This window comes from Polypterus senegalus, unplaced genomic scaffold (assembly GCF_016835505.1).
Source record: "Polypterus senegalus isolate Bchr_013 unplaced genomic scaffold, ASM1683550v1 scaffold_3807, whole genome shotgun sequence".
NCBI classification, from domain to species: domain Eukaryota; kingdom Metazoa; phylum Chordata; class Cladistia; order Polypteriformes; family Polypteridae; genus Polypterus; species Polypterus senegalus.
The window spans coordinates 11275-28712 of NW_024385181.1; the positions used below are offsets into that span (position 1 = coordinate 11275).

General features: G+C 38.9%; 1 protein-coding gene across 1 annotated transcript; it reads right to left on the reverse strand.

Moving 5' to 3' along the window:
- Positions 1-7802: 7802 nt before the first annotated feature.
- On the reverse strand, positions 7803-17380 carry LOC120522249 (E3 ubiquitin-protein ligase TRIM47-like). The gene is made up of 4 exons (XM_039743311.1): positions 17143-17380; positions 14018-14113; positions 9747-9980; positions 7803-8117 (listed from the first exon to the last, which is right to left on the reverse strand). The coding sequence occupies exons 1-4, from the start codon at positions 17224-17226 to the stop codon at positions 7803-7805; spliced, it is 729 nt and encodes a 242-aa protein (XP_039599245.1). The 5' UTR covers positions 17227-17380.
- Between the last annotated feature and the right edge of the window lie 58 nt (positions 17381-17438).

Consider the following 17438-nt stretch of genomic DNA (forward strand, 5'->3'; position numbering starts at 1 on the left):
TGTTGGCATGGTCATTGGCATCGTCAATCTGCATACTGTGGACAATGATTTTCTTTCCAGTCTTACAGGTCTCCGAGCATCCCTGAAGGAGGTCCACGAGCAGGTTAACCAGGCTTGGCTTAACTAGTCCTCCACCAACGGAGTCACAGATTCCCTTGGGAACCTGGATACTGGTCAGAGACACCCGAAGGAAGCACTGGCATCAACCTCGCTGGAGGGGACCATTCCAAGTGCTGCTATCCACACCTCACGCTAAAGTCGAAGGACTTCCGCCTGGATTCATGCGCCGCATTGCAAAAAATGGTATTCATAGCTTTGCTAGTCCTAATTTTTGTTATCCATCTGACTTTAGGACAAGGACAAACAGGTGGTGACCATCGGGCTCACCAATTGAAGCAAATACATGGGATTTTCCCATGTTAACTTTCCAAATAGGGAAATCTGCCTAGTTCCAGATTGACTTTTGTTCCATTGCTCCCTGTGGGTCCAGTGGACAAGACAAATGGACTGATTTAAATCCCTCCTCCAGTCTATCTGAATGTTCAAGCTGGAGTGATGTGTTTGCAAACACTGGCGACCAGGACTGGGGGTATAATCCGTGGGAAGCCCAGGAACATAATTTAAAACAAAGGTTTTCAATGAATGGTTTATATCCACTTTTGGCTCTTTGGGCCAATGGTTCTAATCCATTTTTGTTTCCCTTTTAGTTGCTTTAACTGTTATTCTTTTGATTTGCTGTTGTCTTATTCCGTTAATCCGTTATTTTATCCAGAAGTTCTTCACTGCCTCAATAACTAAAGCTTATTTTCTCCACACAGAACGCATGCATCTTCTTTCCCAGGCCCAATTCTCTTCCCGGTCTTCTTTCGACCTGGACTGTTTAGCTTAAACTCTCTTATTATTTAAACTTTTAAGTTTAAAAAGGGGGGAATGTGGAATGGAATTTAAAATCTATTGCTAGCTTCTGTATGAAAATCTGCATGTTCTCTGTGTGGCTAGGTCTTATTATTAACAGAAGTGTGCTTCCAGCTGTGGAATGCAGCTCTCAGCCACTCCCCGGCTTGTCTCGAGCAGTGTCTGGTTATTGTCCAAGTAAGATGCCAAACATATGACAAGCCTTCTGATAAGCTTCATTTTCAAATATAAGACTAATCAGCAAAATTTTGTAAAGAATGTTCTATGGCCTTGGATGGAACTGCTCTATTTTTTTCTAATCATGCTCTTTGAAGATTTTGTTATAAATGTAGTTGAACCTTGTCGGGGCCTTCCTTGCATTTTCTCTCTGTAACTTAAAGCCACTCTGCTCACCAAGAAGTCAAAAATAAAAGATTCTGCTTATTAGAAATTGGTGTCTGCCTGCTATTTGTTTGAACCTTCGTCCACATGAGCCATGGCTTTCCATTGTTATAAATCACAATAGATTTGCTGGGAATGAAGACCTCTTCACAGAAGATGATAAAAGATGTCACAGTGTCAGTCAGCTCATAAATGTTTTAAAAACGTGCCAACCAGTCTTGTAATGCTTCACCTGACTCATCAGTCCATGAAATAATAGATTTCTTGACTGGTTTAACTGGTTTTAGCCTTTGTTTATAAGTGGTTAGTAACTGTAGCATAATGTGGTAAGAATTACCCAGTAACGTGCGAGGTAAAGCACGAGCTGCTGCGACTTACTGTAAAAATCTCGTTTAGTTTCATCAGTCCAAAGAAATCTCTCCAGCACTGTGGCTTATCAATACGTCCAGTGTGATGCACACAATGACTCAGCAAAGCTTTGCAGGGCTGAGTGACTGAAGACCCCTGTGATTCTCATAGTGGACTGATGCATATTCAATGCTGTCTTTTAACATCTAATGGCTTCCACAAAATTTTTAATGCCATCTTCATTTGATTTAATTCCTACAATTTATTAAGTCATGAATAAATTAATAAAGTTTCTGCTCTACGGAGAAACTAATAGAGGATGTTGAATACTTTGTCAGCTTTAACTTGTTTCACATAAATTTGATTCTTTTTACTTTCTCGTATACAAAGTATAGAGAAAGTATAGTAATTATGAAAAAATTCAACCTTGAGATTTTAGACCTTCCCGAGTCCAAAAATAACATTTTTTAGAATTATGGCGGTGTGTGTGCAAACACGATATCTCAAAAACGCAATGAGATTGATAGATGAAATGGGCAAAATCCATCAACTGGAAGTGGTACTAAACAAATACTCTATTTTTTTATTCATGCAGCTGCAGAGTCCTATTTATTGAACTTTACTTTTATAATAACTGTTCAATATATTGTTAATTTGATTTGATTTGTTGTTGAGGGTATTTTATTGTACATAATATAAAAATATAATTGTTGTCTTGTGGTTTATTCTTCAAATATCCATTCCCGTATCAGAGTATATGAGAAAATCTATGGGAGACCACTCTATTTTTTAATCCATTGCTTGTCAATGCATCCGTATATCCTTATACTTTGCTTTCATTTAATGCCATGGATTATTATTATTATTATTAAAATTATAAGAGAATGTCTGAAGTAGAAAACATCAGAAAGGTGACACAGGAATACAGAAAGAGGAAACAGCAGGAAGTGCAAAGAAGAAAAATAAGACAATAGAAAAAGGACAAAGTAGAGGATGATATGGCATAGTTGGTAGGAATTCCCATGAGTCCACTTGACACTTCAGAGACTCAAGTCTACCAGACTGCTTTGGCATTCCCTATCCTGAATCTCAAAATCCCATAATGCACCAGGTCACAGGACCCCACCTCACTTTCAGCTCATCAGTCACACCACACTCACATAATGCTTTTTGCTGGCTATACTTTCATATCGTAAACCTGACCTAAGATATTAACAGTGAAATGATGATAAATTCAATGAATTGACAGACTCACATTGTAAAAACTCTTCTCTGCTCCGGGTTCTGGAGGCTGTAGGTTAAAGATTGGAGCTTCACCTGAAAATACAAAGAAAAGAGAAGAATGGAGAATGTTAAGTTTAGGGCTGTCAGTAGATTAATATTTTTAATTGTGAATATTTTAATTTGTGAATAAAGTTTAACTTTATTTACAAAATTAATCGTGACTAATCTCACATTACGGTGCATACAGTATTTCACAAGGTTTATTGGTATCACTTTAGATTAAGTGGCCATAATTACGTTGTATTTTACCATGTAATTGCCTGTATAATTACAGAGTAACTAGGTGTTATTACCTCCTGCTTACTGTGTAATGCTGAGGTTAAGCAATTAACTGTAATTGCTATTCCACAATTTATGTGCATGCCCCCTTAGAAAAACTGTGGAACAACAAATACAATTTAGTACCTAATTATATTGTTACACTGCTTTACACAGTAAGTAGAAATTAATAACACCTAGTTACTCTGTAATTATACAGGTAAATTCAATGGTACATACAGCATAATTATGGACACTTAAATCTAAAGTGATTCTGGTTTATTATTATATCCTATGAACCACATCCTCAGATCTATACTAATAAAAGGCAAAGCCCTCACTCACTCACTCACTCACTCACTCACTGACTCATCACTAATTCTCCAACTTCCTGTGTAGGTGGAAGGCTGAAATTTGGCAGGCTCATTCCTTACAGCTTACTTACAAAAGTTGGGCAGGTTTCATTTAGAAATTCTACGCATAAGGGTCATAACTGGAAGCTATTTTTCCCCATATAATGTAATGGAGTCTTGAGTTGGAGATGGCCGTGGGGGGCGGAGTTTCGTGTGACATCATCACGCCTCCTACGTAAGTACGTAGAGAACAAGGAAGAACTCCAAACAGCTTATGAGCACAAAACGCCATTTCACAATTGAGAAGGCAGAAAAACATTATGAAGCAAATGATGCATACAAGCATATTCATAAGTACAGCTACTGCGGAAACAAAGCACGGCGTGAACCGTAAGTTTATATTAAATTAAGTTCATAGACAGGCTGCCACTAGCTTGTAATTTAGTGCCTGCCCATATAAGGCCGTCCATCAGCGGCAATCCAATACAAACACTGCCGGTAAATGTTCACGGGTGAAGGACTGTGCTTATGCAGAGGAAGATGAGATGGTCAGGGTGGTGTTTGGCACAAACTCATTGAAACTGCAAGAGAAACTTTTAAGTGCCGGGTCTTAGCTGACATTACACGAGATGGCACCAGCACAGCTGGGAACCTTCGATGCAAGAACACCAAGCTGCTCACGGAACTGACGAGTGCACAGACAAAAGCAACAGTTCCAAAGAGTGCTGAACAAAACGAATTACACAATTGAAAAGGCAGCAAAAATATGAAGCGTCTGATAAGCATATTCATAAATGCAGCTACTGTGGAAACAAAGCACACGGTGGAAAAAGTCAATGTCCCGTTAAAGGAAGACAGTGTAAAAAAAACCCGTGTATGCAGTGTGTCAGGTCTCAGATAAAGAAGAAGACGAGCTGTTTATTGATGCAGTAAGGAACTAATCGATGAATGAAACCTCTTATCTTTACAACGATTGACAAACACGGAATGTAACTTGAACACATCCTACAAATACGACCCTGATTGAAAGAAATAATGATAATCAAATCCTTGATGACAGCAACACTCAATAACACTCACAAAACAATTACTGTATATTGACAATCATGTTACTGTATATTGACAATTTTCCCTTTCTTAGCACAAGCACAGCTGAGAAGCTTCCATGCATGTACTCCATAACGCTTTAAAAATAACGATTTAATCACACTTTCAATTCCAAGCAAACGGGAACTTTTGTCAATGCATGATTTCCTGGTACATCCATTACACTGATGCACACATCACAGCTACAAAATGTTAGAGTCGGAATAAAGCGCTCCTACGACTGATCATTTCGACTTCCCGAAGCCTTGATAAAAGCATGGTTTTGTGCACACTGAAAAGCAAGCAAAATTAGAGGCATTACAGAAAGCGGACTTTGTGGCTCTTACTGGGGATCATTGGACTTCCATGACCGTTAGTAATTCTAAATACATCTAATTACAAAATGTTCAATGATCACACTGTTTTAGCCTAATGTACAAAATAATTTTGGCTAATGTTACTCAGAGTTTAAAGAGTAAGCTGGTCAAATTACCTTTTATGTTTCTGACTTATTTTTTAAGAAGAAATCTGCACTTTATGTTGAAATTTTGGTTATTATTATTTAAAGACAATACTATTCTGAAAATGTACTTAAAGTACTTAAACTACTACTTTATTTTTAAGTCTGCCCAATTTTAACCAGGGATGATATTTTTGTTTCTGTTTTGAATTCAAATGCAGTTTAAAAGCTTTTTTTTCAGAAATTAAAACGGCTTCAGTTTACAATATTCATGTCCATGTCTATTATTTGAATCTGTCGCCCACTAAAACCGTTTTAAATTAAAAAAAACACATTTGCGATTTGGGGCAAATTTACGTGTGCGATTACATACGATTAATCAAGATTAATTCTTACACAGCCTCTAATTAATTGGATTAATTTTTTTAATCGAGTCCCACCGTATATATATATGTAGATATGTATATGTTGTATATAGTAGTATATATATATATATATATATATATATATATATATATATATATATATATATATATATAAAACTGTATATATGTATGTGTATAGATGTGTGTATATGTGTGTCTTTTTACTTCTCCGATGCCAATCGCAGGTATTTTGCTATGCAGTGTGTCAGGTCTCAGATAAAGAAGAAGACGAGCTGTTTATTGATGCAGTAAGAAACGAATCGATGAATGAAACCTGTCATCTTTACAACGATTGACAAACACGGAATGTAACTTGAACACAACACATCCTACAAATACGAACCTGATTGAAAGAAATAATGATAATCAAATCCTTGATGACAGCAACACTCAGTAACACTCACAAAACAAATACTGTATATTGACAGTCATGTTACGCTATTTTTAAAATGTTCCCTTTTCTTTTCTACCTTTTTAACACACTACTTCTCCGCATACGCTGGTATATAAATATGTATATATATATATATATATATATATATAACCCGATCTACATACTCGAATAATGGATACTTTATTCGCCATCAGTGATTGTTTTGGTAAAGCCATACTCAGTGTATTCATTAGATGAACGGTAAAAAAGTAAGAGCAAGGGGAGGATGACTTATTGAGGCATGCAGGCTGTAGTGCGTCAACTCTATCTGAATTGCGCGATCACATTTGAAAAATATATCTTTTCAAGTTCTATTTAGTCCATATGTGTCAAACTCAAGGGCATGGGCCACATCCGCCCGCAAGATCATTTTATATACTGTATTATTGTTATTAAAGCCGGTATATGAAGCGCTGGTAACACAATAAACTACAGATCCCATAATGCAGCGCTTCAGCTGCCTTCTAACACTTACCGCGTTAATCAAGTCTACCTTATGATGCTGCAAGTTATTGCGGCTAGCTCACACAATGCTGAAGAGAAAAGTTGATTCTGAAAATAGAGCCTTTAAAAACCGATGGGAGGCTGAGTATATGTTTACTGAACCCGTGTGTCTCATTTGTGGAGCTAATGTGGCTGTAATTACAGAATTTAATCTAAGACGGCACTATAAAACAAAACATCAGGGTAACCTGAATGCAATGCAGAAGATACAGAAAGCAGAAGAGTTAAAAAGAATCTGACACTTCAGCGGACGTTTTACCGTGCACAATCACAAAGTGATTTCAAGTGAAGCTGCTTTTATGGGAGACACAACCACTTGCCCCACTTTCCCTGTTACCAAGTAATGTTAAACCAAGTCGTCACTACGGTGTTCCCAAATACGCACTTTGCTGATAAACTGAGCGCACTGAGTTTGCACGTCGCTTTGGTGACTTTGAAGAACAAAAAAAGTCCGTCTACATGCGTTCTAACCTTGTGCATGTTTGGTAGCACATATCTGTGTGAGAAGCTCTTCTCAGTGATAAAGACTAACAAAACAGCACACAGAGTCGCCTCACTGATGAGCACCTGCAATCCATCCTGAGAATCTCCACAACACAGAACCTCACACCAAACAGAAACTAACCTTGTGGCCAAAAAAGATGCCAGGCGTCCAGCTCTAAAATGACATATGAGCAAAGACAACTGAATGATTTGATTTGTTATTGCTGAAAGGAACACATTTTATTTATATTTCTAGGTTTTGTTATGCTGCATGTTCATATTTGAATTTGTATAATTTTAACAGGATATATTTTTATGGAGAGCAAAATCTTTGGGATATTTAAAATCTAAGTTTATTTTTTATATAAAATTACATAAGAGTAAAGAAATAATTTGCTTATCTTTTTTACCAAGCAAGAAACAGAAAGAAAGAGGAATGTAAGGACTAGCAGATCCAGTGCAAAGAGGTTCATAAATGTACAACACGATCAAAACAGATAGACATACCATTGTACCATTAACACTGTTTAAAAAAAACTGGTGTTTCACTACGCTAATAATATTTACATTTTCAAATATTTACATTAAACATTCAGTTACTCAGATTGCCCAGAGGGGACTGGGCGGTCTCTTGGTCTAGAATCCCTAAAGATTTTTTTTTTTTATCTCCAGCCGTTTGGAGTTTTTTTGGGTTTTTCTGTCCACCCTGGCCATCGGACCTTACTTATTCTATGTTAATTAATGTTGACTTATTTTTATTTTTTACTGTCTTCTATTTTTCTATTCTTCATTTTGTAAAGCACTTTGAGCTACATTTTGTTGTATGCAAATGTGCTATATAAATAAATGTTGTTGTTGTTGATATCACTCAGCTAGTTACAGTAAGAGACATTAGAAAAAATTCTTAACAGTAAAGACTTAGACATAAATGTAAAAGAACAGGCCTTCTTCATGCAACTCAGTGTCCCTTCTGTTTTCATTCTGGTCCACCTAATGGACTTTAACAAAACATGAACAGTCACAGTACCTGGTGGAGTCCTTGACAGGATGTCCTGCTGGCTGATCTTCTCCAGACTCTTTTTAAGACCTGACAGCTCCTTTAGCAGGTCCTCAGAAGAAAACTCAGCCGTGACAGTAAAGCCGAGCGAGTCTCCATCAGCAGGAAGGACACAGAGAGGTGAGAAAGTCTGCAGTAGGAGAGAAGAGGGAACAAGGAGAAATAAAAAGTAACATTAATAAGATGGACCTCCTCTTAACTAAACATCAGTGTGGTGGACAATCATCCTGGGTTTAGATGGAGAGATTACTTATCATACATTCATTGGTTATTTAGAATGTTTCACATAATGGACCAAAAAATGTCATCAGCCTTGATTTTCAAAAAGCTTTAGAACAGAAGTCCAAGAGGTGAGTCATCAGACTGAAGATAAGTGGACTAAAGGCGAACGGACAGGCAGGGGCAAAATTGACTTAGCAGACAAAACAAGGCATTGGGCTCTTTGATAGAGCGATAGATAGAGAGACAGATAAAGAGACAGAGTGGACACTAGGGGTCACTGTTGCCCCTTTAAGCCCAACAGACTAATACTCAGGACACCAGGTAAAAGCGCCAAGAAGTATTTTTAATTGCTTTCTTCTTGCACAGTACTCCCTAAGCACAACAGTCACCATAACACAATCAAATAACACAATAATTACAATTTTGTAATTCTTTGTCCACCTCCACCCTACTCTGGCTTGCTTGCTTGCTGGCTGAGTTCACTACAGTCCTTTGAATAGTGCCCAACCTGAAAGTGCTTCTCTCCTTTCGCCCACGCTGACTTGCCAGCACTTCCAGGCCAAATGAATTTTCTTTAGCCCGTAAGTATTTCTGGATGTCAATCCTCGTGACTCACTAGCGCCCAGGCTATGAGGAGAGCAAAACTCCCCAGGTCCTCCTGCAGCATCTCCTGGTGCCATCCACAGTACCCAGCAGGTCTATAAAGCTCAACTCCAAGCCCCATAGTGCCCTGTAGGAATCCAGGGCACTGCTATGCTGCAGGGAAGACCCCATGTATTATTCGTGGCGGAGGCAGTGTCTAAAAGTAGTTGCCTTCCCGCATCCTTCCCTTCTAGGGCGCCCCATGGGTTGAGCTGCTGGCCGCCTCTTACAATAGATACATAGATAGATGGTATATTTGTCCCAAGAAGGAAATTTGCCAATTAATTTAAATCCAAAGATATAGACACACACAATCTTTAGTATAATTTTACCTTAAAAGGGTCTGCAACTAGAAAGTGTGTGACTTGTCAGAAAGACTTGGGAGCCATTTTGTGCACTCATCACAGTTCTGTAAACTGCCCTGTAGAACACACTTGTGGGACAACATCAGGAATATTGTGTGTTAGAGAAATGACAAAAGAGAATAAATGAAAGATAAGAAGAAGAGAGACAACCCTGGACTGTGGGGTTTGAGCTGTGAGGAAATGGTGAAGGCTTTGAATGTAATCAGTTAAAGGACAGAGACATGAGGAGGAGACATGACAGAAGTGTTTAAATATATTAAGGAGTTGGTGTCTTCTTTTACCAGGTTATGTCATTTAAAATGACTCATACCAAGAATATATTTCATATAAATTTTCTTCCTCAAAAAACTGTGGATTTACCTCCCTATCTTGTACATGAAGGCAGGCACTTTCAGAGTTTTGCATGTGGAAATATTAGGCACATATGAAATTGCACTGAGTGGTCAGTTCTTGCCATTTATAAAAACTCCTTAGATCTCTTGATTTTGAAGTTTCACAGGTCACACACACCCAAGTCTGATCAGACTCACCTGTAGGAAGTGGAGACGGTCCTTGGTCTCTGAAAGGTCCTTCAGCTCAGCTTCTCTCCTCTTCAGCTCCTCAATCTCCTTCTCCAGTTGCTCCATGACTCCTTCAGCCTTCTCCATTTCTCCCTTTTCTTGTTCTCTGATCCTCTCTTTCAATTTCTTGTGGGCTTCCTCGATGCAGTGAATCAGATCAGTGAAGCTCTTCTCATGTTCCCTCATTACTCTTTCCACAGAAAGCTGTTGGATAGGAGAAAAATATTGAATTGAGTCACCTAATTAAAAATAAAAGTCACAAGACACTTTTGTTAGTATTTTGATGTTGTAGAGGATAATTTGAATTAGGAGAAGGGTTGTAGGAGTATTCCCTGCTTAGTATTCCCCTGGTACTCTGGGTAGCAACATCTTCTTAAGATACTTGTAGGTCTGTATGCAGTCTTAATAAGCGGCTCTCTAGGATCTATGGGAGCCATTGGCACAAGCTGCTAGGGACAGCACTACTGTCATGTGAGGACCCTGCTAGTGTTACTCAGGGTGGTCTTTAAAAAGAGCCTCTCCTGGTCAATCTGAGTTTGAGAGTGGATCAGGACAATGTTAACCTGGAGTGGAGAATGAGAGGATCGGAGAAGAAGAAAAAGAATGGCTATTGTTGAGAAAAGCTGGTCTGTTATGACGTAATTGTGTGAAAATAAAATATATATACTGCAAATGTGAAAAGACTAAAACTGTTAAGTTTAACTTCATTAAGGCAAAGTTTGAGCAGACGCAGCAAAGTCTAAAGAGAATAAACTGGGATAAGCTTTTAAGTGTGGAGACAGTCAAGGAGCAGTGGAACAAGTTTAAAAATATTTTACATGTAATGCAAGACAGATACAGACCTAAATTTGGAATTCATAGAAAATGTAACAAAACTCCACAGTGAGTTAATAAAGAGTTAAAAAAGAAGCTACAAAGAAAATAAAGGATGAATAAGGAGTAGAAGACTAAAAATCCAAAGAGAATTGTAAGGCGTATGAGAACCTGAGGGCAACCAGTAAGAAGGATATTAGGAAGGCTAAAAGGCATTTAAAGAGGAAAAGAGCAGATAAGGTAAAAGATGACCCTAAAAGATGCTTTCAATATTTCAGTAGTAAAAGATCAGACTGAGGTGAAGTGCATCAGGCATAGTAAAGGAGAATTAAAAAACACAGACAGTGAACATACCTGGGAATTACGAAGGACTGGAAAATGGCAAATATTATCTCATTATATAAAGAGGGTTACCAGGCAAATCCAACCAACGATAGGCCAGTAAGCTGAATGTGCATCACAAGAAAATTAGCGGAAGGAATTATTAAGGATAAGAATGAGTAGCACATGGCAAGAACACTCAGCCTGGACTCAGAAGAGGGAGGTTGTGTTTTACTAACATGCTGCAATTCTATGAGGAAGCAAAAAAAAAGGCTATGATCAAAGTGGAGCAGATGATATTAATTTGGACTTTCAGAAAGCAGAAAAAGTGCCACATGAGAAGTTGGGCATCAAAATAAAAGATGTTGCAGTTCAGGGAGATGTTTCTAGATGGGTGCCGAATTGGCTTACACACAGGAAGCAGAGGGTGATGGTGTGATGAACCTCATCAGAACTGGCCGATGTTAAGAGTGGAGACCAGCAGGGATCAGTGCTATGGCCACTGCAATTTTTAATGTATATAAATGATTTGGATATGAATTTAAGTAACAAGATGATTAAGTTTGCAGTTCATACCAAAAGAGGTGGATTAGAAGATAGTCTGGAATATACAGAGGAAATTGGACAGAATAGAGGGTTGAGCAGATTTGTGGTATAAGGATGTAAATGTAGGGTATGAGGTACAAACTGTTCAGGATCATCAACCCCAAAGCTGGAGGTGTTAGGCTGTTTTCAGGACCTTTCAGAGCTGCACAGTGACTCCGATATCTTTGAGGCAGTAGGCAGGGATGAAGAGCTCTAAAAGTAGTCATAGTCAGGGATTCAGGAATCATGGAAATTGAGATGAAGTTTTGCTCCAGCTACAGAGAGTCTCACATGCTGTGTTGCCTTCTGGGTCACAGGTAGAAAATGTCTATGGATGGCTACCAGAGCAGTGGATGACCCAGGTGTCATCATCAAGCTTGTCCAGGTGTCACAGAATAATCAAAATAGGTGGGACAGACTGCCAGTTCTGCAGTACAGATTTAAGAGTTGAGTGTAACGCTGAGGAGCAGAATTGACATAGTGGTCATCTTAGGACGTCTACCTGTGCCACACCAGTCCATGTGAAATTAGGAAGATTAGATGGCTTAATACACTCGTAAAATGTTGATGTGGGAAGAAGTTGGGATGGGCTATATTTTAACTGGAAGGGCAATAATGTAAATTTAATATGTGTCACAAATAAATTAATGATAGCAATTATCTGGAAAAGATTGACCAACACAGATCTACGTGAGGAGTGCCAATGAGCAGTCAGTGTGGGTTTAGATGGAGGACTTCATGTTTCAATAATTATATATAATAAAACTAGAAAAGCGTAAACCAGTATGGAGGTCAGTCTGGCAGGAGGGCTTACGTTCAGTCACTTGTTCTTCCTTGACTGTCACTTCTGTGTCTTTTCTGGACTATATTATTGAGTGACAAGTTATATCCCATCCAATTTCTTTGAATAGAAGGATGCACCCAAGTTGAATGATTCTGCTGTGGTTGGTATTTTAGTATACCAGATAGCGCTGGGTGTATAATGTATGTTTATCCTAAATAAATCAGATTGTAAAAGTTTAGTCTGTCCAGGCACAGAAGTGTGTGTAAAGAGTTCTTTTTCTGCCGATGAGAACATTCTTATAAATGGATCCTGGAAGAACTGGGCATGAAACAGGAAGCAATTCTGGACAGTCAAATTACAGTCACTGCCAATTAACCAACCTGACATGTGAGGATGTGGGAGAGGAACTGGAGATACCGGTAGTGGTAAACACCTTATGGACCATGAATGGTGATCTGGAAGGCAACAGAAGTGACCACCGCACCACCTTACTGTCCTTTGTCATAAAATATTAATGATTAAATTGTAGCTCCGCTGCATAGTAAATGCTGTGTGTTTGCAGCTTGTCTGTCTGGTCTCCTTGTGTGGGTATGAAGATAGTCCATACATCCTGTTTGAGGAATAACCAAGTAATTGACAGCGCAGAACATCTGAAGGCTGGATAGCTGGTTGTAATAGGAATTTGCATAAATCACACAATTATATGAAAGGAGAACGAGAACAACAATTGGAGGAAAAAGACTAAACAGAGCTGCATCTGTTTAAAGGAACTCTGTCTGTGAAGACCTGTCTAAATAGGTGAAGGTCAGCGATCGTCTCCAGGGATGTGAATCTTGAATTTAATCCCAACTACCAGACTCGGTGAACTCACTGCACTCCTTTTATTTTAATGGCTCAGGACTGACTAGGAAAAATTTTACATTTAAATTTTCAGATTCTATCATTGGCCATCTTCTCCAATTCATTTCCACATTATAATCAGATAACTTGAACTGTGGAGTATTGTGTGAACTTCAGAGGGGCCCGAGGTGTTCATTTCACTCTCTCTATTTCTATTCACATGTATGTATGGTTATTGTGTGTTGAAAATCATTGTCATCTTCATCTTTGTGTCTTTCACTTTTATTTTTTCCTTCTTTTCTGAAATTTCCTTATAACTGTCTTTTTGACGTATACTGTACATATTCATTTGACTGTATAGAGCTGATGATATCAATAGATGAATGTACGGCAGGACTCTTCATGGGCTGATACTGGCCTGTTCTTATATTAGTTTAGGAAGGTGAGTGGCAGCAAATCGGCTCTTTTCAGCAGATCAGCATGTAAACAAGTGGAGGTGCGCGTTATCGGCACTCAGTCCAGCAGCCTGACACCTTCACTTATGGAGTCCAATAAAGCTGCGATAAATCAGAATGAACAGAGAAAGTCCATTAGGGAATGTTGTGTCGACTGATCCAATCAGAACATCAGTGCCAACCTTCATCATGGAGTTATTGTTAGGGAGAGTGAAGTCACCTTTAGTGGAGGAATGAGAAACCTGAGGACATGAGGGTCTTGTGGTCTGAATTCCTAATGACTAAAACATGAAATGCTGTCAGCAGTGAAACTCCAATAAGGACACAATAAACCATCTTCTCTCCTTCTCCATCTCCGTCCTCACACGTCATCACCACAAACTCACAACCCTTTTAGTTTTTATCCTCTCTTTGATATGAAGTGTTGTCTTAATTCTACTCACCTTCATCTCCTCCACTGTCCTCGTCGTCTCCTTCAGATTCTTCTCTTTCTCTTCAAGTCTCCTCCTAATTTCACTCAGTGTCGCCCCCAACTGTTTCTGTTTGGACACACAAGATGACACATGGTGGTCTCATCAGAATTCTCTTCCACTTTCTCAGCTCGTGGTGTAATTTTGAGTGATTAAATTTGTACAACACATTTGTTTCACATTCCATGACACAACTTACTGTTTCTGTCACATTTGTCTTCATTTTGACACAGTAGGTGACACACAGAGAGTTAATTAGACAAATATCACACAAACATTCAAATAAAGGTTTAATTTAACAGTTCAATTCAAGATGGAGTTTGGGCTTGAAAAGAGCTACAAATAAAGGAGACAGTCTGAAGGCTCACTGGTGTAGGAGTCAGTCTTGAGATTTACAGGACATCACATCGACAACCAGGATATCAGAGCTTCACACATAAAACTAAAGAAACCAAGCAAACCCAGGAGACCTCGGATGGCTAAGGACTGCAATTGTAGGACCAACAAGGCCATTGTGGAGTTCAGACTTGTGAGAACTTTGTCAAGTGTTTGGTCATTTTATGGAGTCAAGTGAGATAACCGAGGCCGAGAAGACATGAGTGAGTCTGAGGAGTTCAGGAAAAAGTGAAATCTGAAGAGGAGTTTAATGAACTCAGAGAAATCTGACAAGAAATCAAAGGAGTCACTAATAGAAATACTTAAAGAAAACATTATAACTGAAGATCTGAGAAATAAATAGTAACACAAGTGAAAGTTAACTAACTCAGAGTTCAAACATGAAGAAGAGCAAATGAGTCACACACAGTGGGCTGCTTTATGGCTTGGAGGGCATGTGGCTTGGCTATTTTACAGAGAGGCGCAGATCCAATTGTCATTGTCAACGTCACAGTAGGTAACAAAAGTAAGAGCAGACTGGCAATTGTGTAAGAAAAGAGTGAAAATGGAGGAGCTAAGATTAGGAGTAGAACACACCGGGTGGTCTTATCAGAAGTGCTGTCTGTGACACAAGACACTCCTGGGAGGACTGGAGAGATCAGAGAGTTTAACATGAGGCTCAAATTGGGTTTAAGATGGAGGGGCACAGGGCTAAGGGGCATCAGGGGGATTTTTACAACAGATGGCAGCTGCACCCCTGGCATGGGATCCACTGATGTTCTTGGAAGGCAAACAAGGAGGTCAGTCGTGGAATTTTAACAAGGAGTTTTAGAAGTCGAGGTTTACAAACTCATAATGAGAAACAGGCAGTGATACTAATAAGACTAAGGGATAAGCTGGGGTGGATATTAATATGAAAGTCAATAAAGTAAAAAAAAGATATATACTAATACAAAAAACAAATAGAATGAAACTAAAGAACTGGAAAACAAAACATAAGACTAATAAATTAAAAGATTATAAAAACAGTAAGCTACAAAAGAGTGAAAACCTCAAATGAGAATGAAAGTGAACAAAAAGAACAGGAGCGTGAGTTTACCAAGTCTTACCAGTCCATGTAGTAGGCCGTGGTGATACTAAAAGTGTAAAAATTAACTTTAAAATGTCTTGTCTACAGGGGATAAATCAAAATCAAATAAGCAGTACACTTTAAATAGGAGATCTGAATATGCGAGGTCATCAAAAAGAAAACAAATGAATGGCAGAAAATGAAACTTGACTAAGGCCAAGAACAGAAATGGATACACAAGATTTAGAAATGTCAGTGTGTTGGTGGTGTAGAATTTCATTAACAACTGACTGCTTCAAATCTGTACAGAGATTTGAGCAGAGAGAATCCAGGGTACAGGCCTGAAATTACGAGTGGGCTACAGACCACCAAATACAGACAGGAGTGTCAGACAGGCACATACAGCTTTAAATGGCTGAGACCCCACTTACTGAACTAATCTGCACATTCACACCAAGCGCACATTAAGATCTCATGATTTCAGTCTTCTAAAGAGTCCAAGGATTAATAAAACAACAGAGGGAGGTCGAAATTTACACTATGGGTTCTCAAAACTGTGATCTGATCGGCCTGCTCATATAGAATGATGCCCCTTCACTCTCAGGCTTACGAGTTTCCACTTTAGCCTGGCATAGCTAGTAGAGCTGACTGTTAGCTATGCTTATTACATCTCTGTTTGTTAGGCATTTGTATAAAAGTGTAAATAATAGAATTATCATGAACTCTTACCAATCACCCACTATTCTGTTTCTTTTCTCATTTCAGTATTCTGCTCTTCCACTTCTCCACTGCCAAGCTGTTTAGTAGCCCATGACTGGGACACCTGAGGTATCAGGAGCCTTGGAATTGAAGAGTTAAAGAACTGATTAGCCTGCCCAGCACAGACGTGTGCGGCAGAACGACCACCAGGAGGTGGGTGGCCAGTAGGCGGAGGTCTTCAGGCGCGTCGTACTTTCTCAGTTCAAAATGGCCGCTGAACCGACAGAGGTTTATATCCTCCAGATTTGCTGACAGTTGTTGTTTGATTTTCTCTCCTCTTTTGTTAGCTGGCCTTGTCTCGATATTAATGGAGGTGCCCTGATCGATACTTTCATGTTACTCAGTTTAAGGGGCGCTGATTAATGTCTGTTTAAACTAATCTTTACTTTTATGTGTTTGAATGTTGTATTGTGTAAAGTTTGTCAGCTTGTCTCCAGTGAACTGAACCTGCAGTGATATGGACAATAAAAAAAAAAAAAACTGCAAACTGAAAAATGGCATCTATACTATAAAGCAAATTAAAACTTTATGCGTATTGTAAGAATTTTAGATATAATCCCAGACATCAATATTAACTGACATGTGAGTGTAACGTGTCTCTTAGAGAGGCTGGAGGTGCTCGAGACACAAGTGATCAGAACACAAAGATCCTCCGCTCAGTTTAAAGAGAGCACTGGCTCACTCGACTGTCCATGGATCATACTGTGAATCTCATCCTGGACTCTTTCATGTCTTCTACCCAGTCTCACCAGGATAGCCTCCAGCTTCCTGCTGTCCTATACAAGCAAACAGACTCCTCAACATTAAGGAACAGATGTCTCTGACAAACTACATTTATGTATCACTTAACTCATGTTGCTTATTTAGCTTTCATTAAACACTAAATTCCACTCACCTTTTGTTCTTCTCCTTCCGTCTTCTGCTCAACCTTTTCATGACCATCACGTTCAGTCACTCCACACATCATGCAGATACACATCTCATCAGTTTTACAAAACAATTCTAGACTTTTCTGATGTTTCTCACAGAGTTTCCTCTTCAGATTTCTATCAGGATCAACCAGCTTGTGGTGCTTCAACACCGCTACTTCATAGTGAGGCTTTTCTCCTGTGTGGATTCTTCTGTGCCTCTGAAGACTGCTTACACGCGTGAGAACAACTTGCCACAATCTGGACAGCAATGAGGTTTCTC

What these genes read in the sequence shown, in the direction of transcription:
- LOC120522249 (XM_039743311.1), bottom strand. Translation starts at nt 17,226, where the DNA reads ATGTGTATCTGCATGATGTGTGGAGTGACTGAACGTGATGGTCATGAA. An exon ending in GGACAGTGGAGGAGATGAAG is followed by an intron (nt 9,981 to 14,017) that starts GTGAGTAGAATT and finishes CCTATCCAACAG; the next exon opens with CTTTCTGTGGAAAGAGTAAT. An exon ending in ACCGTCTCCACTTCCTACAG is followed by an intron (nt 8,118 to 9,746) that starts GTGAGTCTGATC and finishes CTCCTACTGCAG; the next exon opens with ACTTTCTCACCTCTCTGTGT.